The sequence below is a fragment of the Eulemur rufifrons genome, chromosome 20, assembly GCF_041146395.1.
Source record: "Eulemur rufifrons isolate Redbay chromosome 20, OSU_ERuf_1, whole genome shotgun sequence".
NCBI classification, from domain to species: domain Eukaryota; kingdom Metazoa; phylum Chordata; class Mammalia; order Primates; family Lemuridae; genus Eulemur; species Eulemur rufifrons.
Window position 1 is genome coordinate 50,852,715 of NC_091002.1, and position 25,010 is coordinate 50,877,724.

General features: G+C 59.0%; 1 protein-coding gene across 1 annotated transcript in view; it reads right to left on the reverse strand.

Annotated features, from left to right (window-relative positions):
* Positions 1–25,010, reverse strand: part of OSBPL2 (oxysterol binding protein like 2) — a 41,478-nt gene that overhangs the window by 10,681 nt on the left and 5,787 nt on the right. The window contains exons 2-7 of the mRNA XM_069496289.1: positions 17,096–17,266; positions 13,159–13,303; positions 10,619–10,694; positions 5,490–5,624; positions 4,647–4,744; positions 9–191 (exon numbers count right to left, since the gene is read on the reverse strand). Coding sequence (XP_069352390.1) covers positions 9–191; positions 4,647–4,744; positions 5,490–5,624; positions 10,619–10,694; positions 13,159–13,303; positions 17,096–17,132 — 674 coding nt within the window. The 5' untranslated portion in view covers positions 17,133–17,266. The remainder of the gene's footprint in view (positions 1–8; positions 192–4,646; positions 4,745–5,489; positions 5,625–10,618; positions 10,695–13,158; positions 13,304–17,095; positions 17,267–25,010) is intronic.

Sequence of the window (25,010 nt, forward strand, 5' to 3'; positions counted from 1 at the left end):
CCACTCACGCGAGAAGCTCCAGCGTGATGGTCCCCCGCGGCTCCGCCTCGACGCTCTTGCCCCAGAACTTCAGCTTCGGGTAGATGGAGCCGTGGAACAGGAAGTCCTGGCTGAGGCCCTCGGAGTAAAACGCGCTGATGGGGGGATGGTGGCTGACCTGCTCGGATATGAATCTGAATCCCAAGTCTTCCCTGGGTCCAAAAGGAAAGCAGGAGGAGGCAGGGAAGGAAGAGGGAAAGGAAAGAGCCACGTCAGTGACAGCAACATCAAAGACAGGTCAGCTCACAGAGGTCTCGGCACAGCCGTGCAGCCGTCACCCGGCACGCACGGCACGCGTGGGCCGGGGGCCCCGGGCTCACCCCCGCCCGCGGGCTCGCAGCACTCTCTGGCAGCAACATCCACCACCTGCCCTGTGACGTCACACTTGGCCTGACGCTGACCCTAGACAGACATGCACACAAACTGCCACCTTAGAGCACACCTGACCCCCCACGCAACAAGCAACAGTGCCAGGGGCCTTCCGCCCTGACCCTGCACGCACTCCCTGGGCCCCCCGGCCACACGGACACTGGGCCAGAGGGGCCCCCGGCGCAGGTCGAGAGGCATCTCCTCCAGATGTGCCTCCAGGCGCCACCATGACCCTTGGGGGACGCCCACTGCCCAGCAGCCCGGCCGGGACCCGGAGCCCCTCGGAGGCGTCCTTCCCCCCCTCTGCACGGCTCCTGAAATTTCGTGATGGCATGTCTTATACCCCAAAATACTCCTGGCCAGGAAATAGGATTTTCAGCACTCTCTTTTTCAATAAAAATGTCAGTTTTTAATTGTTCCGGAACCGTGAATACACCTACAGTGGTAGTCATTAAAAATTATAAAAGCTAAACCACATAATTACTAACTTAACTAGAATTAGAATTTCCAATCATTAGAGAGGAAGAAAAGTAGAAAAACTAGATTTTAAAAGGTTGTCTACCAAGGTATATAATTTACAAAATGAAGACTTGTCTAAGAAAAGAAGGTGTATTTTTAGCCCCAAGCGGAATCTGCAGGCTGAAAGATATCGGGGCAGGACTTGGCACACCACGTCGCGGCTCCAGAAGGCCCGCGGGTCTCACGGAGGCACAGCACGCGGCAGACGCTGACAAGTGCGGTCTGGAAATAGAAGCGTGACAAGCGGCGTGCACCGCAGTCCACGGAGAGTTTCCGTTTTTCTTCCCGTCTGGGGACTTCGGCTCAGCCCGAGGGAAGGTCCGGAGAAAGGCCAGCCACTCGCACCTCACACGCCGGTCGGCATCTCGGGTTCCATGTGCTCTCTGCGTCCATCTTCTTCCTTCCTACCAGCTAGAGCTTTTCTCCTGCTCTGATTTATGTTTTTCAAGATATTTTAATAATGTCCTGGCCGGGCGCAGTGGCTCACACCTGGAGTCCCAGCTACTCGGGAGGCTGAGGCAGGAGGATCGTTGAGCCCAGGAGTTTGAGGCTGCAGTGAGCTACGATGACACCACTGCACTCTACCCGGAGAAAGAGAGCAAGACTCTTTCTCAAAGAAAATAATAATGATAATAATTTTCTACAGCCAGATAGGTCAGTGCTGACGGTAGAAAGGAAGGCAGGTGGGCAGGCAGCCAGCCAGCCATGGGAACTGCTGCTCAAGAGAAACATCTAGAAAAGGAAGACTACGCTACAGAATGAATTCAGAACAAAAGGTTCCCTCAAGAGTGATTCTTGGGACAAGCCCCGGCCTCGGTTTCCCCATTTCTAACCTGCAGAAGCAGAGCTGTCCCCACCATCCCACCTGCTGGGCTGCACCTCCGCCCAGGCCACCAGGCACCCCGGCCACCACTCCCGCCCTCTCCTAACAGGCCACCAGGCAGCCCCGGCCACCACTCCCACTCTCTCCTAACAGGCCACCAGGCAGCCCGGCCACCACTCCCGCCCTCTCCTAACAGGCCACCAGGAAGCCCCGGCCACCACTCCCACCCTCTCCTAACAGGCCACCAGGCAGCCTGGCCACCACTCCCGCCCTCTCCTAACTGGCCACCAGGCAGCCCCGGCCACCACTCCCGCCCTCTCCTAACTGGCCACCAGGCAGCCCCGGCCACCACTCCCGCCCTCTCCTAACTGGCCACCAGGCAGCCCGGCCACCACTCCCACCCTCTCCTAACAGGCCACCAGGCAGCCCCGGCCACCACTCCCACCCTCTCCTAACTGGCCACCAGGCAGCCCGGCCACCACTCCCACCCTCTCCTAACAGGCCACCAGGCAGCCCGGCCACCACTCCCACCCTCTCCTAACAGGCCACCAGGCAGCCCCGGCCACCACTCCCACCCTCTCCTAACAGGCCACCAGGCAGCCCGGCCACCACTCCCACCCTCTCCTAACAGGCTCTGCCTCCTCAGAGGCAATGGGATTTCGAGAACAGGCCTTCAACCACTCAGTCTCCCCCCTAAATCAAACTAAAAGCTCCAGGTGGTACCCCCCACCAGGAGCTGGCCCACCCGGGCGGGCCAGGAGCAGATCGGAGCTGGGAACGACAGCACTTCGGCTGCTTCCCAACCTGCGCGGTGCCCAGTGTCCAGCCTGCAGGGAGGCCTGCGTTTCTACGGGGAACGACTCCTCCCCACACACCTGCCAGGACGCAAACCTGGGCACACCCCAAAACTCTCGCACACAAGAGGCCCATTTGAAGCAAACCAACACCCCCGAACCCCACAGTCACTCACCATTGGAAAAAATCTCAATCACTGATAACACATAAGGTACAATAAAGGGCCCGAAATAACGACCTTTCAATTCAAAAGAATGGTTCTTCTCGGAATTCCAGACGCCACCGTGCATAACATACCGTCACTCGGTTTTATGGAAGAGAAAGTGCTGCGAACCAACCACAACACGTAGACACGGCAAGGTGAGACATGGCCTTAGAACCAACGAAAGCTGCAGCTCAGAGAAGCTATGACATCACGGAAAGTGATTACGGAGCGACGTCAAGTGGAAGGGGATGCAGATCGGCACCATGGCATCACGCAAACACACACACTCCCACACGCACTCCCACGAAAGGAAGCCGCCGCCACGAGGACAGCTTTGTCTCCTGCTTCTCCCAGAGCTGCACTTAGCTGTAAAGACCACTCTCTTGGCCGTGCACGGTGGCTCACACCTGTAATCCCAGCACTCTGGGAGGCCAAGGCGGGAGGATCGTTTGAGCTCAGGAGTTTGAGGTTGCTGTGAGCTAGGCTGACGCCACGGCACTCACTCTAGCCCGGGAAACAGAGTGAGACTCTGTCTCAAACAAACAAACAAACAAACATTTATTTTAATTAAATATCTCAACAGAATCTCAAATAACCCAGAATCCAAAAAGGAGGCTGATTCTCATGGCTGAGCCCCCCCTTTACAGAACTCGGTGCCGAGACAAGGGATGAGGGGCCTCCCGCGCGCCTGTCCGCACTCTGCTCCTGGGCCGGGCGCGTGGCCAGTGTCCCGTGGCCAGCGGCTCAGGACCCCCCGCGGCCCCCCAGTGTGCAGAGAGAGAGGCGCTGGCCAGGCGGGACCCACGTCAGGAGGGCAGGGCGCAGCTTGGGGTGCAGTTCTCTTCCCTCTTCCAGACCCGTAATCCAACCCCCGCCGCGAGACTGCTCTGAACTGCGCTGGGACGACTGCTCACGCACTACCTGCCGGCGCACGCACGGCACGCCCAGAGCAGAAGGCTCCAGGGGGAGGTGGGATAGAAACCGTCCCAGACGCCGGCCCAGGGCCCCAGGTAGGGCTCACCCATCTACTCTCATGGACGACTCCCCCCGGGGTCTCCACCGTGCTGGTCCGAGGACAAAGAAGTCCCAACAGTGTCAGCACCTCTGCTGTCTGCCTTTAACTGTATCTGCTGGTTCGGTGGCACCTTGCTAGGGGAATCCTCCGGACGATTCTCTGAATACCCGCAGCAGCCTGAGGCGACAGGTGCAGGGAGAGAACGCCCGCCCAGCCCTCCCTCTGGAGGCCACGGCAGACATGCCGGGCGTCCAGTCGCAGGGCTATGTGCTGGGGACCAGGGGCCGGAAGGAGGCTGGGCGGGGGGTGTCTAGGACGCAGTGGTGACCGGCCTAGAGGAAGACTCCGCAGGAAGGCATTTCCGTGACATCTACAGATGCGGGTGGTCTCCTCAGTGCTGGCCAGGCCAGTGCCCCCCACCCATCCTCACGCCCTGCTGGGGAGCGGGGCCTGGGGAGCGGACCCCTCCGCGCAATCGTCCCCCTCCAGCATCCACGGCTACGCTTTGGTAAAACGGGCCAGCGTCACACATCAGCACCTGTTTCCATGTTAGTGAAACCAGCCAATCTACACGTGTCGTCTACATTGCACACACCCGTGAAACTGTCTGTGTACACGCACTGTACATCCCCACTCTCGTGTCTAACACGGTAACGTGTGCTGTTCTCAACTCTGCTTCCCTGGGGTTTCGTCACACCATTGACACAACATTCCAGGCACACGGAGCAGCTTCTGGCCTGTAGTCTCGCACACGTGTGAGCAAGCTTAGTCCGAACTGATCCTCCTCAGGGCAGAGGGATCGATGCGGGTGACACAATCACTCGCTTGTCATCCAAAGAATCTACTCACACACGCTCGCGACGGGGCCTCTCTTCTCTTACCTGATCAGCTCGTACGTCTCTCCCAGGAGTGGATTGAAGGGTTTGCCCGTCCGCTCCCACTGGGAGGCCACGGCCGAGACAGCAAAGGCAGCTACGGACTGCAGGGAGGGCACAGGCGGGAAAGGACAGCGTCGGTCAGGGAAAGCGGCCAACACAGCGGCGACTCGCGGAGCGTGGACGGCACCTGATTTCTTGGTGTCGTCACCTCCTCTGAGGTGACTTTCCAGTCTTCCACTAGCAACACGTCTTGAGATTACAGAACTTCCGGGGAGTGTCATTTGTCACCCTCACCCACCACACCCTCAAAGCCGCAGAAAGGAGGAACCACACGCTGTTTCCCACGCCCGTGGCCGGGCCCTTCCTTGCAGACGGTGCCCGACGTCAGTCAGTCTGTCTCACACACACAGGGCCACAAATTCACACACACAGATAGGCCTGAGCACACATTCACACACGTGCCCACACACTCATGCGCTCACACACATGTGCACACACACCCCTGCACCCATACACAGTCACACACACACACACACACACACACACGTGGGGCAGGGATGGCGCCAAAGGACCCACGAACTGCCCTGTGACAGGGGCTGCCACCCGCAGCTCGGAGAGGCCGAGACTCCTGGCAAAGCAACAGGGAGCTCCAGGGATGCGAAGAGCCACGCGGCACCTCCTGGGAGTTCTGTGATCACAGACCCGTGGGGACGCTGTGGCCCAACGCCAGCTGAGCCCCATGGCCTTCCTCACAGTCGCCCTCCGCCCAGGCGAGAGCCTGAGTCCCCACTCCCACGTGGCCAGGTGTTCAAACGCGGTCACTGTCATCGCAAACGCAGGGCCCACCTGCATCCTCTCGAGGGGCTGGGGCTGGCGGCAGGCCTTGTGCAGGAGGTACACGTGCTCCATGTACTCCGTGATCCGCTGCAGGAAGCTCAGCGGCTCGTTGAAGGCGATCGGCATCGTGATCTTGGACAGCTCCTGGAAGGACCAGCGAAGACCTGCTCGCTACGTTCCTGACGTGCGGCCCCCACCACCCCCTCCTTGAGCCACAGACTCACACTGGACACATCTCAGGACCTCATGGCCAAGCCACTGGCTGCCCTCCCAGCCCCACCCAGTGATCCCGGCCTCCCCCAGACCCCCATGTAGGCCGCCAAGCCCAGAGCGGTCTTCCTGCACAACGCCCCCGAGCCCTCCCCACTTCCCCAGCCAGCACCCCACTCTGGACAAGGGGACGGCAGCAGGAACTCCCGGACCGGCCCGGTCACCCTGCCCCAACGCCGCACGTTGCCCTCTGCACTCGCGAGCAGCAGTCCCAAAGCAGAGCCTTCACGTCACGAAAAAGAGTCCCTGGCTTCCTCCCACTCCCCCCCCCGCCCCCCACCACCAGGTGCCAGGAAAGGCCTGGCAAGCGAGACCTTCCGTGCCGCGGCCCTGAGGCTCTGCCCCGAGGCCCCAAAGCAGGCAAAGGTGTCTCGGTTTGTGCCCTCGGCGCTGTGCGGCTCGGAGCAGTGGGGAAGCGGGAAGACGCCAAGGGGGCCAGCGCAGGGCCCTCTCCCAGCCGGCTCTCTAGGACAGCATTCCCGAAAGATCAGACAGACGGCCTCGCAGGTGGAGCACAGCCGTGCACACCAGCACGGGCTCTCCGGGGAGGACCGGGGTCTGGGGTGGCCTAGTGGGAGGCAGAGGAGGAGGAGGAGGCACACAGACGGGAGCTACTCGGTGGCGACAGGGGCAAGGATGGGCTTCGGGTTCTCAAGCGAGTCACAGGCCCTGTCGGGAGGCCGATGGGCACTGCTGATCCACGTGCTTGGGGGCCCCAGGCAGTGTGTGCGGCACAGCGCCAAAGACACACCCAGGCTGGGCTGTGAGGCTCCTGACACTCACTCAGTTACCTGCAGGGAAAGGAGGCCTCTGCTCACACACCTGGGCTGGGGGGACCCGGGGGCCGTGCCTGAGAACACAGGGCAGGAGCAGAGCCTAGAGCTTGGGCTGCGCAAGCAGCTGGTGTGTGGATGGCACCAGAAACACCGGACGCTGGGGTGCAGGGGGGGGTGGGGGCTGGAGCTGGAGGCACAACTGAGGCAGCTTCGGGTGCACGGGCGTGGCAGAGAGCATGCAGGGAGCAGGACTAACCGGGAAGGGAGAGAGACACACACCGCCGTGGAGAGAGGGAGCAAGAGAAAGAGGCCCTGGGGTAACGGGCAGAAAAGCAGAAAGATAAACATTTGCTATCTGTGCCCCTGACAAGGGCCAAAGTCCCTCCTGAGCACTGAAAGCTGTAAAATGGGACAAGCGGCCACAGGCCACGGCGCCAGGGCCAGAGAAGCCGGCAGCAGACAGGAGACACCGTGGCCCCGGCAGGGAGAGAGGGTGCCTCGCCCAGGCCAGGAGCAGGACCCCCGCTGTGGGTGAGGCCGTGGGGAAAAGCCCCCACCTCCCGGTGCAGCCCCCACACCCGGCAATCCCGGTCCTGAGACCTGCCCCAGAGCCTCCGCCGGACACGCCTGCGCGGCTGCTGACCGTGGCGCTGCCTGCATCAGCGAAAGCCCAGGAGTGACCCAGATGTCCCCTGGCAGGACGCTGCCCAGCCAGCCACGGGGCACCACGTGAGGGAACACAGTGTGGCTACAGAAAGACGAGGCAGTGGCCGGATGCTGCTGGGACATGCCGCTGAATGGCAAGAGGGGCAGAGGACACCCCGTCACTTATCTGAGGAACCGGGGGGAAGACACGCCATCGACCGTACAGCACGTGAAAGACACAGCGTGCAAATGTGTAACGGTCACCGCGGGGGAGGGAGAGCGTGCAGGGAGGGGCAGGAAGCGAAACTTCGTGGAATATACACTGTTTGATAAATATAACTTACGATCCATAATTTTAAAACAAAACTAAACTTTAAAAAGCAATCTCTAAATATCAAAATGAGACAAACGCACTTGACTCCTTTGGTGGCCTAATCACCCAGATGACTTTAAAACACAGTCGTCTGAGATCTACCCTGAGGACAAAAAGAACCACAAAAGCCACAGCCTCGCACTGTCTCAGTAAATACGCCGAGCTTGTCCCCTTATCACGTGGGACAAAGCAATGAGTCAGTGACCGGTCTAATCAACCCTCCCCAGTTCTGCCAGAGCCCGGGGCTGTCGGTCAGGGAGAACGAGACCACTCAGTGGCCCCCTCGAGCCCAGCTGTCATGAATTCTTCCTATCCCTGGAGAAGCGGCCCAGTCCAGGTCCCGGACAGCACATGCCCGGGGAGTCTGAAGCACCTTTGCAAAGGATCCTGAGCCAACTCGAAGATGCTTCCGCTGGCCCAAGACAGGAAGACATCAGGCTCAACTCCATGAGTTAAAAAGACAAACCCATCGGTTACACGGGTCACACCGGATGACGCTGGTGAAAGGACAGGCTAGCAAAGACCCAGACAGAGAGGAATCATCACCGACGGGCCCGACTCCCGCACAAACTGCACTCACAGCAAAGAAGGGAACGTTCTCAGCGCAGGAACCTTCCAGACGGTAAGTAAAGGGCGGCAGCGCCAGCGGCCTCCAATGCGCTGCTCCCCGTGAATTAGCGCATCTGGGCTTTGCGTGTCCAAAGCTTTAAAGTTCAGAGGAAGAACAACAAAAACGTCTCCCAACAGAAGGGACCAAACAAGGTCCACAGACACAATCCGAAAACACCCGAAAACGACATTTGAGACAACTGGGAATCTGAACACAGAGATATTTGATGATGTCAAAGAACTGTATTATTTTTAAAGTAGAATAAAAGTACAGTGGCTGCGTCAAAAAGTCCTTTAGTGATACATAAGAAGTGTTCATAGGCCGGGCGCGGTGGCTCACGCCTGTAATCCTAGCACTCTGGGAGGCCGAGGCGGGAGGATCACTCGAGGTCAGGAGTTCGAGACCAGCCTGAGCAAGAGTGAGACCCCGTCTCTACTAAAAATAGAAAGAAATTATCTGGCCAACTAAAAATATATATAGAAAAAATTAGCCGGGCATGGTGGCGCATGCCTGTAGTCCCAGCTACTCGGGAGGCTGAGGCAAGAGGATGGCTTGAGCTCAGGAGTTTGAGGTTGCTGTGAGCTAGGCTGACGCCACGGCACTCACTCTAGCCTGGGCAACAAAGCGAGACTCTGTCTCAAAAAAAAAAAAAAAAAAAAAAGAAGTGTTCACAGCGACAAGATGTCTGGAATTTGCTTCAAAATGCTGGGTGGGGGGACGCGGGGGGAGAACCGGCCACAGCGGATCACGCGGCCGCCGGTGACCCACGCGCACGTCACAGCCCCAGTCACCGCGTGTGAGACGTGCACATCAAGCGTGCTCATTTCTGTGACATGAGCTGAGAAACAGTAAAAAGAGGGTGTCGCCAACCCCCCAGGAGAGGAGCATTTCGGGAAGGCGTTGGGGGAGGGGGCGCCCTGGACACCGGCCGCCACGCGAACCGCCATCCCTCCCACCGCCACCCACTCGGGGAGCGCCACCGGAATTACTGCACGTCGATGAAAAGGTGCTTTGGTCTTAGGGTCTCGAATCAAGTGGTTGGTCAAGTGCATGAACTCGTCATCGATTCCCAGACATTTTTTGTCAAGACCTGAATCGTCCACATAAGTCAAAAACGTAGGAGAAAATACTGCTCAAAGAAGAAACTCAGATGTGTGATCTGAGCGGACAGACAGATGTGCACAGCAGCACAGATGTGTGTGGGGCTGGGATACACCCTTCCGTTCTCCAGCTCCGTCTGCTGAGAGGGCCCGAGGCAACGGCAGCTCAGCAGCAAGGGGCGCACCGGGCACCCAGACCTCAGCTCCCCAACACCGTCTTGCAGGACAGGGCTCCGTGCAGGAGCCGTTGGCTCCAGGGTCAAGCAGGAAAACACGAGCTGAACCAGAGCGCCCTTCGGTGCCTGAACGCGAGTGTGCAGAAGAGCATCCAGCAGAAGGGGAAGGCGTCAACCTGGACGAGCTCCCGGTGGCCAAAGCAGGACAATTTGAGCAATGAAATAAACGGGGACATTTGGGAGGCCAAGGCAGGAGGGTTGCTTGAGCCCAAGAGTTTAAGACCAGCCTGGGCAACATAGCAAGATCCTATCTCTACTAAAAATAGAAAGTTAGCTGGGCATGGGGGCACCTAAGTGGGAGGCTGAGGCAGGAGGATGCTTGAGCCCAGGAGCTCGAGGCTGCAGTGAGCTGTGATGACGCCACCGCGCTCCAGCCTGGGCGACAGAGTGAGACCTTGTCTCTAAACAAAGTGTCAAGGTCCAGAGAGACGGAGGGACTAAGGGGCCTTCGGTGGAGGGGCCCAGGAGATGACCACACGCTGAGGGACCCCGGGGGCTGGGGCAGGGAGAACGGCAGGGACACGGGACATCCCAGTGCAGCGTGGACTTCAGTCCAGGAGGAGTCCCCGTTTCGACTGCCGCCCTGCGGTTACCCCGTGGATGCCAACGGCAGGGGAGATGGGCAGTGGGCGCACGGGAACACTCTACTATTTTAAAATAAAAAGTTGAGGGAAAAAACGAAGTTTCCTTTGGGACGTGGAGCCTGAGTTCCAGCGTCAGGTGCCCGAGAGCGGGCGGGCAGGGACCGCGGGGAGGGGCGTGGCCTGGGCGCCGGCGGCCGGGAGGACCATAAAAGGAAGAGGCTTCTGGACACTCACTCTCCAACCAGCTTTCCTGTCCCAAGCCCTGAGCGCCTGACAAGGGCGTGTGGCTGACGCTGCAGCTGCAGCGCCCCTGGCCGGGGCCCGTCTCACGCAGACGCCGGGGTGGCTGACCAAGAGCACCTCCCGGAACAGCGGGCTGAACAGGCGCGTGTGACGGCTCCGACGTCACGTGTTGAACCCCCAGCACACCGCTGCCCTGAGGCGTCTGTCTCTTCCTGTTTGAGTGCCTTGGCTCCGCGCTGTGCATGGACACGCGCAGCACAGGGCAGTGAGCTCACAGGGTCGCCCGAGCCGCCGCACTCACCAGGCCGACACACTTCTTCAGGATGGTCCACACGCTGAAGTCGCTCCTGGTGAACATGGGTGCGGGCAGGGACGTCCTGCGGGACACAAGAGGCATGCGTGTGGGTGACTCTAACAGGAGACTCACTCACCATGGGCGACGTTGCTCAGTGACCACTTTTTTCTTTAATTTTTACACGTAAACGCGCATTTCTGCATTCTGGACGCCTCGGGAGAGAGACTCGCCTGCTCCTGGGTCCCTGGGCAGGGCTTCCTGGGGACGTGGAGGACACCCAGGAGGACGGGGATCCTGGCTCCACAGCGGCTACACTGCGCTTCCGTCCTCAAGTGCGGACCGGGCAGCGGCCAGGAGGGAGCCCTGCCCCGCACACCGCACGGCCCTCCGGGGTCCCCTGACGAAGAGCAGACGCCTGCGGCAGCGGCAGGACCACAGATGGGGCAGCCACGAGGGCACCATGGTGACGTGGATTAGGAAAACCTTTCCAGCCCCTTTTAAACACGCGTTTGTCTTTCCTGAGGCGCATCCCTCATGGGCGACCTTCCGACCAACGGCCGCGGGGCCCAGCAGTCACATTTGCACCACGAGACTTTAATCCTCAACCGCTGCTCCCAGCTGACTGGGCTGGGGGCCACTGGCCCGGCTGCCTGGGGGCCCCTGGAAACGCGGTGCTGGAATGAGACCGTCTCCACCTGGGGGAGGGGTCTGAGTGCCGATGCAAACGCAGGCTCTGGGGACACGGCAGGCGGGACCCACACACGCCGCCGGGAGGGCTCCACAGGGCGGGGTGCGGGGCCCGCCGCTCACAGCCCTCCCCGGGACCCCAGCTTTCCCACTGAACTCGTGTTTCGCAGCAGCTGCTCTGAAGCACGGACTGCACCGGCCCCGCAGAGCCCGGACTCCAGGGCCGCCATCTCCAGGAAGGCGAGAGCACGTGCTCGTGCCAGGCCAGACCTGAGCTGCGCCCCGGGAGTGTCACGTCGGGCAGAGGGTCAAAGCTGCTTGTCTCGGGGAGAGGAAGAGCAATCGGTAGCCACGAGGCCAGCGGAGAAGAAAACCACTGAGCACCGGGCACCGGGCACCGGAAACGAGCACCTAGCTCCACCCACTGCCGGTGCGCGGGGAGCACTCCATGACTCGGGGTCACTGCAGGAGGGGACCTGGCGCCACAGACGTCAGGAGAGGGTCCCCAAGGACACGACCGTTGCGCAGAGACGGGAAGGAAGAACAGGAACTGAGACGAGGAGGGGAAGGAAAGAAGGCCCCGGGCCGACACACAGCTGGACGGGAAGGTCCAGACGCACCCGAGGACCCAGAGGCCCCGCGGCTGCAGCCACAGGAGGCGAGCGGTGAGGACGCCCCGCCCTCACCACAGCTCATGGCCAAGCGGGGTGCTTGTGCACGTAAAGGGGGTGCTATTCAGAGCTGCGTGGGACCAGGACTGTGAGGCTGTGCCCACGGCGGTCCTGCCCAGCAGAGTGGGGAGGGGGCACAACCAGACCTGTCTCGTGTGTGCGGCAGCCCCACGGGGAGCAGGAGGGACGCGGGAGGCCCCTGGCAACAGCGGTGTGGTGGGCGGTAGGGGCGCTAGGGTCAGGGCTGCAGGAACGGAAGGGCCCAACAGCATTTAAAGGGCCAGAGCGTCAGGGCGGGGAGCCGGGGGCCGCGGGCCATGGGAGGAGACCCTCTGGGTGTGGACGAGGGTCGGGGTGCCGCACGTGGTGGGGAGGACAGACAGCCCTCGCTGCTCTCGGACAGGGCCCCGGAGCACAGGGGAGGGGCTCCCACATCTGCTGGGCACCTGAGTGACAGGTGAGGGAGGCACTCAGGGCACGGCGAGGACCCACCAAGCAGGCGTGTGCACAGCCGTCAGGTACAGCCCCCAACGGGGGGGGGGGGGGCAGGACTGTGGATGTGCGCCGAGCCCCACCCTCCCAGGCCACTGACTCCCGGGGCACCCCCTGCCCACCCGACTGCCCGTCCTGCCTTCCTGCTTCTGCTGACGAGGACTGAAGACCCCTCGTGACGGGCACTGTCCCCGGAAGATCCCTCCGTGAACGTGAACATGTGGTGGGAGGAGAACGGAACACGGTCTCGCTGCACCAAGCTAACCGAACCCTTCCTACCTTCATGGGGTCAGAGGTCAACACATCACAACAGAACTCAGATGAGACAAAGGGTTAATCTGGTTGTCTGGGAAGAATAGGCAGATCTGCAGGAACCGGCAAGGGGTCTGGTGACCAGGCGGCCCCGAGCAAAGCCTGCGCCCCCACCCCCTCACTGTGAGTCCCGGGGGGCGGGGAGGACAGTGTCATCATCTCACAGATGGGGAATCGCTGGTCAGAAAACGGCCACCCACCGACTGCAGGAGCCGAGCAGAGGTGCCAGCCTCTTGGAGCCGCAGCTGGCAGGCCGGGCGCCGGGCACCGGGGGCCCGTCGGGGAGCTCCAGCTCACCACCCCTGGGCTGGGGCCCTGCAGGACACTGCGGGGTGATGGCAGATGAACTCTGGAAAACTCTAGAACATAAATGAGACAATATACCTGTGTTTTTGCATTCCATTCTCTTGAGGGGGCCTCTCCCCAATTTTCCCGATCCTGTCACTTTTGCTGGTGTCCAAGTCAATCATCTCAGTGACTTTCTGATTTGCCTCGGAAAATTCCCCGGAAGAGTTATCGGAATCGAAGCCTGCACAGGAGAAAAAGAACGGTTGGTAATTTTCGCTGGACATGGAAGATGTAAAACCCACCTCCAAGAATTCTGACTACACAACCAGGTTGCTAAAGCTCTACGTTGGGCACATCTGGAAGGACTTCTGCTTCCCCAGACATAAACACCGTGGCAGAGCGCGCGGGAACATGCTAGCCTGGAACAGAGGTTGGGAACGCTGCTCCAACTGCAGCAGGAGATGCCCCAGGCTCCCCGGCCAAACAGTCTCCCGTCGCCAGGGGCTCCCCGGCCACACCACAGCCTCCCATCACCAGGGCCTCCCCGGCCACGCACAGCCTCCCGTGGCCAGGGGCTCCCCGGCCACACCACAGTCTCCCATCGCCAGGGGCTCCCCGGCCAAACAGTCTCCCATCGCCAGGGGCTCCCCGGCCACACCACAGCCTCCCGTGGCCAGGGGCTCCCCGGTCACACCACAGCCTCCCGTGGCCAGGGGCTCCCCGGCCACACCACAGCCTCCCGTCGCCAGGGGCTCCCCGGCCACACCACAGCCTCCCGTCGCCAGGGGCTTGAGGTGCAGCTTCAGGGCACAAGCTTCATGTTCCTGAAGGGAACACTTCGCTTCCATCGAGGACTCAGCCCTCTGGGTGGGCCACCTGTACAGAGTTCAACGCCAGCTTGAGGCTGCAGTGGGCCCTGTCTTTGTCCAAGGTTTGCAACTAGGCTCTGCATCTTGCTCTAAAACATGCCCGCCGACGAGGTTTCAAAGGAACAAGACCTCCGCAGACCTCCATGCATCACTGTCTATCACGGAAACATCACGTGGGGGCTGAACTTGGAGTGGACTCTGTGCAGATGGGGACTCTGGAGAATGAACCTTCTAGAATTTGTGTGAAATGCTCCTGGACCACCAGTCCTGGGAGAGGCCCGGCCACTGCTCCCGGCCCTTCTCTGCCACAGGGTCCTTCTCCAGGAAGGAACAGGTGACTATGGGAAAAGGAACAGAGTGTTTCCCTTCCCCTCAGCCAGTACAGGTGTGCGCTGTGGAGCCGGCTGGCGTGAGGGCTGGGGCTGCACGGGGCCGCGGGAGCTGGGTGACGACACGGACCAGGGCTCCACGAGGGAAGGGCAGGCCCAGGGAGGGCAGGCGGGTAACCGGTCAGACCCAGCGTGTAAATACGTCTGCGCTACGCCTCCCTGAGAGCGAGCAAAAGCATCTCCGTGCACATCCTCTACACCGATGGAACTTACAAAACGCGTTGCTGGGATTTTCCGAGAAACGATTCTGAAAGGATGTATTAAAAATGAACCTCTTCAACGATCAATATTTTCTGAACTAGCCCATCACCTCTAATTTTTGCTGCCTATCCCCAAAGCAACATCGACTTAATCCTCCCTCTGAAGCAACCCTGAAAACACTCCCCACCCCAGGGCACTGCCCTGCGCAGGATCCGCCCTGCCCAGAAACCCAAGGCAGCACACGCTCGCCCACCAGGCGAAGGCTTAGCTCCAGTTACGCCAATGCTACGTAAATACCGTAACATTTTAACATACAGCTTGTATTTACTGCATTAATAGAGGAAATACAGATAAACAAAGGAGACAGCTGAAATCACCCGTAATCTGGTCACTTGGAAATGCCCACGGTCACTAGGTCACTTTGCGTTTTTGTAGCCCGTAATCCTGTACGTATCATTCACGTGCTTTAAAACCTTTCATTTGAATGGTACTGATTCTTAGAGAAAGTAATTTCCTAACGGAGTCATTCATTTAATAACTGCTTGGCTTAAACACTTTTAAAATTAGTTATCAAGTCTGATTAATATCACAGACAGTGAAGCAGTCAAGACTCCATATCGTACACGGGCGTTTCATTGCATTAAGAGACTTTGCATTTTTATCTTTCTCTATTATTTGTTTTGGAGCCAAATGACCAAGGCGAGAAATTATTTTCACCCAGACGTCTGTCCCTTCCGCCTTGATCTCAGGGACACGCGGGGACGTGCTGGCTGGGCATAGGCGGACGGCGGGGGAGGGGCCATCCCAGCACCGTGGCACGCACGGCCGAGTCGTCTCTGGGGAGAAGCCACCACGACGTGCTCAGAAAGCTCAGAGGAGCCTGGGGGAGCAGGGGTTTCGCCGAGGCCCAGGTGAAAGAGACTTCTTAGAGACTCCTAGAGAGGAGGGACGCTGAGGCGGGGCTCTCGGTGACAAGACGTGGCCTCCCACTCGAGAGCAAGGTGGCCCGAGGCTGACAGCGCCTGACGACCACTCACGGGGTGGGAACAGCTGAGAGCGACTGCCGACGAGGGAGCACGTTCACAGCTCCCGGGAGCACCCACAGGAGCACAAGCCAGGCCGGTGTTAGCTGAGAAGTCATAAAAATGACTTAATGTAGCCTTTGGGAGGGGTAAGGAGCTCAGCATCTCCTTCTCCTGGGACCTCGCGTGACACGTGACAAGCGTGGGCTGTCATCCCACCGGCCTGTGCAGACGATGACGCCCACTCTAGCCCACTTAGCAGGGCCACGGGAAACCAAAGTTCATCAGAGCCGTCCACGCGTGTCCTTGAGGGGCCGTCAGGAAAGACCCTGGCACGGCAGTAGCCACACGAGTGCCTGCACAGACCATCCCTACATCGCCTGGCCTGCGGTCACACTTCAGAAGTGGCAGCTCCTGTATTCCTGTCCCTGAGGAGAAGGAAACGCACTAGCATAGTCCCTGGAGGGCCCCATGGCTCTGGCAGGGACAGTCTCTCAGAGGGGAGACAAGAGTTCCAGACGCTGACTCTGTGGGACAGAGAGCAGACGAACGTCCTCAACCAGCAGTCTCGGACTCACAGCCCTGTCCTGCCACCTCCTCATGTCAGGGAGAAGACGGATGCTCAGCTCAGGTGAACTTGCCACCAGATCCTGTCTCCTGGTCTGCCCCCTCCCACGCGTCCACCCGCCACGCTCTCGTCCACCAGGCACACGGATTCCTCTCCGACTGCAGGCTGCACACCACACGCGTCCATCCGCCACGCTCTCGTCCACCAGGCACACGGATTCCTCTCCGACTGCAGGCTGCACACCACACGCGTCCACCCGCCACACTCTCGTCCACCAGGCACACGGATTCCTCTCCGACTGCAGGCTGCACACCACACGCGTCCACCGGCCACGCTCTCGTCCACCAGGCACACGGATTCCTCTCCAACTGCAGGCTGCACACCACACGCGTCCACCCGCCACGCTCTCGTCCACCAGGCACACGGATTCCTCTCCGACTGCAGGCTGCACACCACACGCGTCCACCCGCCACGCTCTCGTCCACCAGGCACACGGATTCCTCTCTGACTGCAGGCTGCACCCCACTATTTCAAATGGCCACGCAAAGGGCGAGAAGCAGCAGAACAGCTGTGGGGTGGCGAGAGCTGCCACGGAAGCAGAGGACTCACCAGTCCGGCACACGGGAAGCAGCGCAAAATGAGAAACAGTTATAAGTTCAATAACGTTTTGCTCATCAAGCACAAATAAGAACACTGACCATCTCACCTGGGATCCTAACAAAGATACCTACACCCCAGGGAAACTCTCCAAGACTTTAACCCGCCGCCCTTCCTCGCTGGCTCCTGCGATGCAAAGTCAAGGTTTTCCCATGTTTGAGATGGGATGTCACGCCTTTACGAAAAGCCAGTGTCTAGTCTAATGTGAACCTCGGGCATGTGGCTCTGCTGAGCCGTCCTCGCACCCAAATGCTGAGTCCAACGTCCAGGTCCTGTGGGTTCCACGCTCCCATCACCACCCCCAGCTCACCTTCTCTTTCAACCCACCTGTGACGGCGTCGAAGAATTCCTCCTCCCCGTTCATCCTTCAGCGTCCGGGCTCCCTCGCCGCCGGGGTCTGTGCTCTTCTACTGAATCATCATGTCTGGTCCCCCCGGCAGTGTAAGGAATTTTACGCTACGCACTTTTTCTTGGTAAAAATCCAACAGACGCTGGGAGCTAAGGGGAAAAACATTTTGGCAAACTTAGCTTTCAGAAGTTTCATGCACGGCTCGGAAACATCTTTAAAATATCCATTCTCCATTTCTGAAATCCATCTCACTTACATCTAAGAAATAAAACGAACTATCTCATGACAAATACATAATTTCTAAACCATAAATGAGAAGAAGCATAATGTAACCATCATATAATGTAAGACCGCTCAGTGAATAAGAGATTAGTAAGCAACAGTATTTGAAGAGCTACTTCTAGAATCACTATCCACAGCTGTGTGAGCAACAGCCACGTCAGCTCGGGGAGGTCACACGGGCGGTGTGAGGCCCGCGAGGTGCCCGGTGCCAGGGCTCACACGCAGCTCGGGAAGTTTCGCGGAAAGTCATCGCAACCTTCGTCAGAGGCTGGAACACGGGGTTATGAATAAACAGAAACTCATCTTATTATAAATAAGTTAAAACATTTGTTTCACATCTGCCGAAACCAATTTTGAGTTCTAGAGAACTGAGTGCTATGTAAGTCGGCCGCTGTCAGGATACACTGACGGACACGTGAGTTTCCTCAGTGTTGTTTTTGCTCCGTGCTCCAGCAGAACTCGGGCACCTTCACTTCTCCCATCGTGAAGAGCAGCGTTTTATACGTGACAGGAGAATGGAGCAAAAGGTCAACCTGGTCCCAAAAGGTCTAACTTACTCTGAAAATAGGCATATTTAATTGCGTTAGAAATATAAAAACCGAGCCCCGTTCTCAGAGTGTGAGACGCAGGGGCAGCAAGAACGGCCCCGAGTGGGGGACGTGCCCTCTGTCCTGGGAGTGGCCACACGGTGCTCGGAGACACCCCAGAGTGGCTCATCTCTGGGGCTCTGGCCCCCAAAGTGAAGGCAAATGAGCAGCTACGAGGCAGCTCACGTAGGGTGAACCGCTCTGCTTTTCCCTGAAGCCTTTCCGTGTTTCTTCCTCTTTCCCAACTTCCCAGTCGCCCGGGAACCTGGCGCCAGAGCAGCTTCTGGAAACAGTGCAAAGAGCCTGGCTCGCAATGCGATCTGCTTTCCTTTGCACGTTAGAGAAGCTGCTATTGCTCACGTCTGGTTCCTCTCTGATGCCACACACCCGGCCCCGGCAACCAGCAACTTCCCTCCGGAAGCCACCAGAGGAAGTGGGTTCCCTGGAGGAGAATCCGCTGGGCTCCGCCTCACTCCACAGGAAGTAAGGACGTGACTCAGGACTACTGGGGTGCTCCGGTCTGAATGTCTGTCCCCTCTAGAACTCATGCTGGATGGGCCCTGTGACCACACCAGGCAGTGGGACCTCCCAGGGGCCCTGGGCGTGGGGGCTCTGCCTCCAGGAACGGACCACTGCCGGGATCTCAGGAGTGGGTCTATCGTAAGAGGGCGCGTTCAGCCCCCCTTTTGCACACCTTCCCCCCTTCTCCGCCCTCCCCCGCATCCTCTCCTGGCCCCACCACCTTCTGCCACGGGATGGCGCCGCAAGAAGGCCCCCGCCAGATGCCGGGGGCATCTTGACAGTGGGGTTCCCACCCCCAGAACCGTGAGCCAATAAAGGTCTGCTCGTGACAAGTTGCCCGGCGTGTGGTGTCCTGTTACAGCAGCGTGACGGACTGAGACAGACTCGGAATGAACCTAAGACGCTCCCACGGCAGAGAGGGGACGGTCTAAGCACCAAGGGCTGCAAGAGACGGAAACACGTCAAAGGCGTCATGTCCCGAGTTCACGCAGACACCAGAGAGTCATCGGTCAGCCCTGGACGGTGGCAGCAACCCACACATACCAACACTGAACAGGGAGACAGCACTGGGCCTTTATCCTGCCTTTCCTGTCACACCACCGGTGCCATCGTGTCACCAAACAGTAGCTGGGGGCGGGGGTCGCTTCCGAGAAAGAACCAGAGCACGTGGCCACGGGCGCTGGGACACACTGGTGAACTGACCCATCCGGGACTGACACGCAGAGACGGCGCCAGGCGCCTCCTGGGCACAGGCACACCGACTCCAGAGCGCTCGCGCCAGTCTCCACCTGTCACCACGGGGAAGCACAGAAAACAGGGGAGCGCACGGAACACTCGGTGAGGACGCGCCGGCCGCCTCCAGAGCCAGGGAGCCCCAGGGGACACAACCCAGCTTCCCAGGACACGAGCGTCACAGGAGAGGAGAGTGGCAGAGGGAAGAAGGAAGTGCGCGAGGTCTCGCCTGGGAGGCAGCTTCGCGGATGTGGGCGTCGTGTCAGACGACATCTCGGGGACACAGTCAGCAGGACCCAGGCAGGACACGGCCAGATTTCTCCAACGATAAATTATAACGAAAAACACGCGGCCGACCGGTGAGAGGACCGCTCACTATCTTGAGCACAGTGATGTTTCATGGGTGCACACACGCGTCAAAACTTACTGTACACGTTAAGTATGTGCAATTTATTCTATGCTAATTATACCTCCAAGAAGCTACCTTGAAAAAACATGCCCCGCCCAGGAGGTGGAGGCTGCAGTGAGCTATGATGGCGCCACTGCACTGCAGCCTGGGAGGCCGAGCGGGGCCGTCTCTAATAAAAAGAAAAAAAGACACACCAACCAACACCATGCTTGAAGCGGGATTCAGGTTGGGCCACACACAGCTGGGGTCTGGTGGAGACACTGCAGGAGCACTGGGAATCTGACCAGAGGGGACAGCTGATGACAGGAATACTGCTCATTTTCAAAGTATCACAATAGTATCTTTCTAAAGAAGCCTTATCTTTTAGAACTACACGTTGAAATATGCATGGGTGAGACGACAGCAGGGCTGGGGCTTTCTCTGAGACGCGGGGACGCGCTGAACAGGACGGGCCTGGGCCGCACACTGCTGACGCCGAGCGGCACTGAGGGACCACGCGGGTTCTGCCTGTGGCTCTGTGTGCGCCGTCTGCCACGGTGAAAAGCAGGTCAGGAGCCATTTCCTCCTTTTTTTATGCTTCCTTACCTATTACAAAGTCCCAGTGCCAAAATCAAAGCCTACGGAAAATCTTTACAGTGAGGGCGCAAGGTGTCAGGTTAGACGAACACCCATTGGCTGCAGCCTGCGTTCCCGCCGTGCGGGCCGGGGCCAGCCGTGACCAGTACCTGAGATGACCCGCCCAGTGAGGCCTTCCGCTAAGACGCCCACGAGCTTCACAAGGTCAGTTAGGCTCACGGGCAGCCCTCCCGAAGGAGCCGCCACAACAGCCAACACGCATTTATCCTCTTCATTTTATCAAGGCCCAGCCCAGGCCCGAATGCTCCCGACTATCAGCACAAAACAACTGGATTTCATTTGCTCACCCAACAAGCACCAGGAGCTCACTCGGTGCTAGGCCTTGGCGCAAACAGGGTGGTCCTGCCCCCATGAAGCTGGTCATGAGGGGAGACTGGGACGCACGGTGCTCCCGGGACAGCCTCTCCCGGGCAGGCCCCTGAGAGAGACACCGGGGCTCAGCCCAGCACCAGCCTGGGCCAGGGAGGAGGGGCTGGCAGAGTGTGGGCTTCTGGGCACAGATGTCCCCGGTGCCTGGCCAGGCCCTCCGTCCTTCCTCCCATCTGCCCTCTGCCCACCCCTGGACTTCCGCTCAGAGGCCTGGTCCACACACAGGCCTCCTCCACTGCCCAGAAGGCCCCAAGCCCCAGGCCCAGCCTATACACCCGAGGGGGCATACGGGGCTGTGTCTGAGAATCCCTCCAGAGTTAAGGTTCTTCCACCAAAGGAAGCAAAAGCCGGGCTGCATAATTGAGCATTCCATCGAAATTCTATCGAAGTTGAGGACCATACAGAAAGCTAACTGTCGGAGAAAAGGCATCAGCAGAAGGGCGGGATTTGTTATTTCCTGAACATGTTCTTCTACATGCAGATTTTATTTTGCACTCAGAAGACAATCCTTGGAGACGGTGTTTCAGGAAAGGGCTTTGCTGGGGTTTTCTTGTGTTTGTTTTAATCAGCTTTTTCTGGCCAACATCTCCCTTCCCTAAGTCTAGAGAAAAGCCCGGAGGAACGAGCTGGAGCTGGCCTGGCACCTCCTCCTCCTCCTCCGTCAGGGTGGGGCGGGGGAGAGCTCACTGCCCACCCAGGGGCGCTGGCCCAGGCTCCCCACCAGTCCCGGAAAGGAGACCTGTCAAGTTCTCCTGAGGGTGCTGTCCCTGTCCCACCACTTGCATGAAGGCTGTACCCTCACGCTTACAGTGCGAATCCACCTTTACGTTGCCGGGGGAACAACAGGTCTGGCAGTTGGGAAGTGCGAGCCTGGGAGCCTGGGGACCGTGCCCACTGCACAGTAACGCGCTCAGTTTCTCTGTCGGAAACGGGCAGGCCGTCCGGGTGTGCCCTTCACAAGCAAAGGATTCTTGACGCGAGGATTCTAAACCACTTCTGAGGTTCTAAATTTAATTTACTCAAAATAATGTGTTTTATTTTATAATTTAAAACTATATCAGCAAGCAGTACCAACAGATACATAACCGTGCACAGAGCACACCACACCAGCCTCTTAACTTATGTCACGTTCTGCTGGAAGGGAGAAAGTCCCCGCTACTGACAATGATAGGGCTCGTACAAAGGACCCTAAAAATCCCAACACTCCACCCTCAGAGAACGTTTCTCCTTCAGACCCTCCTGACAGTTCAAAGTAACCAGCATCGACTTTCTAGCTCATTCCACGGGCAAATGCACGCAGTCGGGAAACTGTGGTCCCCTCCGTACCCAGGTCCTCTCTGAGCTGTGCAGGCCACACCTCCGGGTGGCAGGAGGGTTCAGAAGCCAGGGCACCAGGGCAGCCGCAGGGAACGGGGACCATGAGGCCTGCCCCTGCCCCCCAAGCGGTCACACGCCACACGACCACATGGCAGGCACCTGCGCAGGAAGTGCAGGAAGGCCACGCAAGTGCCCGAGCTCAGCGGGAAGCTCAGCTACTCCACACCTGCTCAAGCCAACGGGCGCACAAACCAGCTTCCATGGAGAACACGCCTGACACAGAGCCCAGCAAACCGCCGTCATGTGCCAAGTGCCTGGTGCAGCACCACTGTGCACGTCAGAGCACCTGCCGTCACTCACGGTCAAGGCTAACAGACGAGCCCACCCAGTGCAGAGCAGAATAAGGGTCAGGCAGGGCCAGCCGGGGAGCAAACCAAAGCCACCGGCACATCCCCACGGAGCTGCTCCTTCCCCGGAGGCCAGCAGCAACCTGGCTGCTCAGAGCCCCGGAAAGATGTTACAGTAACACTTCAATGCTGCCAGAGCAGCAAGACCAGGAAACAAAACAAGTTTTGGAGTCACAAAGCTGAGCACACAATGGACAGAACCAGCTCTCTGTAGGAATTAAAGGACAGAAGGTCTCCCGGATCAAGGATGGAGGATGGGAAAATTAAACCACAGAGAGCAGGACAAAGGCCGCCCAGTGACACGGACACACGGAGGGAAAGCAGCCTGAGAACAGGGCGCCACCCGTGTGCCCCGGAGGGCGGCAGGGAGCCCAAGGCTCTCGTCCCCCAGCACCTGCTAAGGAAGCCGCCTGAGGGGCCTGGAGCCCCCCAGTCCCGGGGCAGGAGTGGTCAGGCCTCTCGGAGACCGCACCCCTCCCCACCGGAGCCAGGCCACTGGCGTGGACAGTGCTTCCCGGCTGCACTGCCTTCCAGGTCACCGCTTTTTAGCATCTCAGTCTTTACACGTCCACTTTGCACACGAACCCCACGTCGCCTGGATGCCTAGAGGCCCCGCCCCACCGGTGCCCAGCTGGTCGCCACGCCAGTCTCCAGCGTCTCTTGTAAAACACAAAAAACAGAGAGTCAACATCTCACAGCTTTGCAGCTGAGTGTAGAACCCCGTGTGGTGTTGGAAAAGTTCTGTCTGCCCTGTGCGGTGCAGTCCCCGCTGGCCGCGGGCGAGCACAGGCGCTAGAAATGTGGCGGGCGAGTGAGGACGTGAGCGCGCTAACTGCGGGGTCAGCCCGCAAGGCCAGCAGCGCCATCGCGGACAGCAGCTCTCCCGGGCCCCCTGGGCTGTGCTCAGCCCTGAAAGCACCTCTGGCCCCACCGGAGGGCAGCGGAGGCAGCAGTGGCGCAGGGGACGTCACCAGCCTGCACTCGGAGGTCCAGGCCTCTGTCAGGAGCAGTGGGAACAGCAGCCGTCCCTGCACACAGCAGCCCCCAAACGCCGACCCCTCTGTGGACAAGGGGCAGGACACCAACCGGGCCAAGCCCCTTTAGTCTCAGTTCCAAAACCTCCTAGGATGGCTCGAGTCCTACCCGCTGAAACATGGGTTTTGCTAATTGTTGAGGAAACATCGAGCCTTAATATTCCTGTCATTGTAAAAGCTTAGGGGTTATTTTTACAGATTTTGCATAAATTTAGAATCAAATAAACAAGTCCTAATCTCACAACAAAAACATTTTTCAAAAGGGGAATGTGCACGGCTGTCTGTCCTCAGCCCACGTCCTCGGATCATCACTCGTGACGCACACACTGCAGGCCGCTCAGGCCTGGGACCTCAAACACACTCTGCCTTGGTGACGGGGAAGGACCCAAGCATGACCTTGACCAAACACTGGTTCCTCGCCCTTTGGCAAACGGGCTAAGTCAGCTGCACGTGACGTGCCATTACAGTGCTCTTTTGAGGGCAGAACCAGCAGGCACCACCAAGGTCTCGGGCACCTCGGGCTGCATGCTTTTCCTGGTGTGAGGCTACGGACACTTCATCACAATCAGCTGCCGCCACCAGACAAAACAGAACGCTTCCTGGCGGGACAGATCTCAGCTCTTCGTTCTGATAATGCGGCATGGCCACATACATGGCCCAAGCCATGACTTAAGAATTCACGCAAAAACCAGAAAGTTTCTAGACTTTCGAGAGCAAGTGAGCCTACCACGCTGTGTAAACAACAGCATTATGCACCCACAGTTTACCATTATCCACACCAACAGGGTGGCCTGGACAAGCAGGCAAAGGGTGAAGCTGGCTTGGTCTGCAGAGCAGCCCAGAGAGCTGCATTCTTCCCCAAGCGACTCTCCGCCCAGTGCCCCCGACGCCCCACGGCCATAAATCCCCTCAAGTGTTTTCCTCGACTGGATCGAACTGCTCACTATTGAACAGTAAGTGCCAAACACACATCCCACACTTCAGGGGGCATCATCTTCCACCCCAGTACAATGTATTTCCAAACACACACAAGATGAATAGAAGCTCTTTTGCACAAAAACATTTGTTTTAATCAACCTCACCATTATGCAACACAGAAAAAAGCTGTTCAAATGCAGCCCAAGAGGCTGGGTGAGAAAGTTCTGGATGGTATGCTTCCCAAAGCCTACGGGCTCCCGCTCACAGAGAGCCACCCCAAGGGCAGTCCAGGTACCCTGAGAGCAACCATGGAACCCGGCGGCTGGCCCCGCCTGGACTGCCACTGCCGGGCACCTCCCAGGCTCAAACCCTCCGGCCCCAAGAGGAGCAGAGCGGGGCAAGCGTGCGACGGAGGGTCAGAGGCGCCCGCTGTCACAGCAGGGTCCTGCACAGGACGCAGGACGGAGCCATGAGGAGGAAGGAAAATTAAACCAGCAAGAGGAAGGGAGCCAGCCTGGGAGAAACCCCACCGGGCAGGAGTGTGGCTCCGCCTCCCTCCCCCACGCCTCTGTTCCAGGCCCTTCCATACTGGCCTGTACAGGCTGCGCTCAGCTCAGCCCCTAACCGGTTTCACAGCGCTGAGAAGTCTGTCACCCCAGCGCCAGGCCTGCCCACGCCAC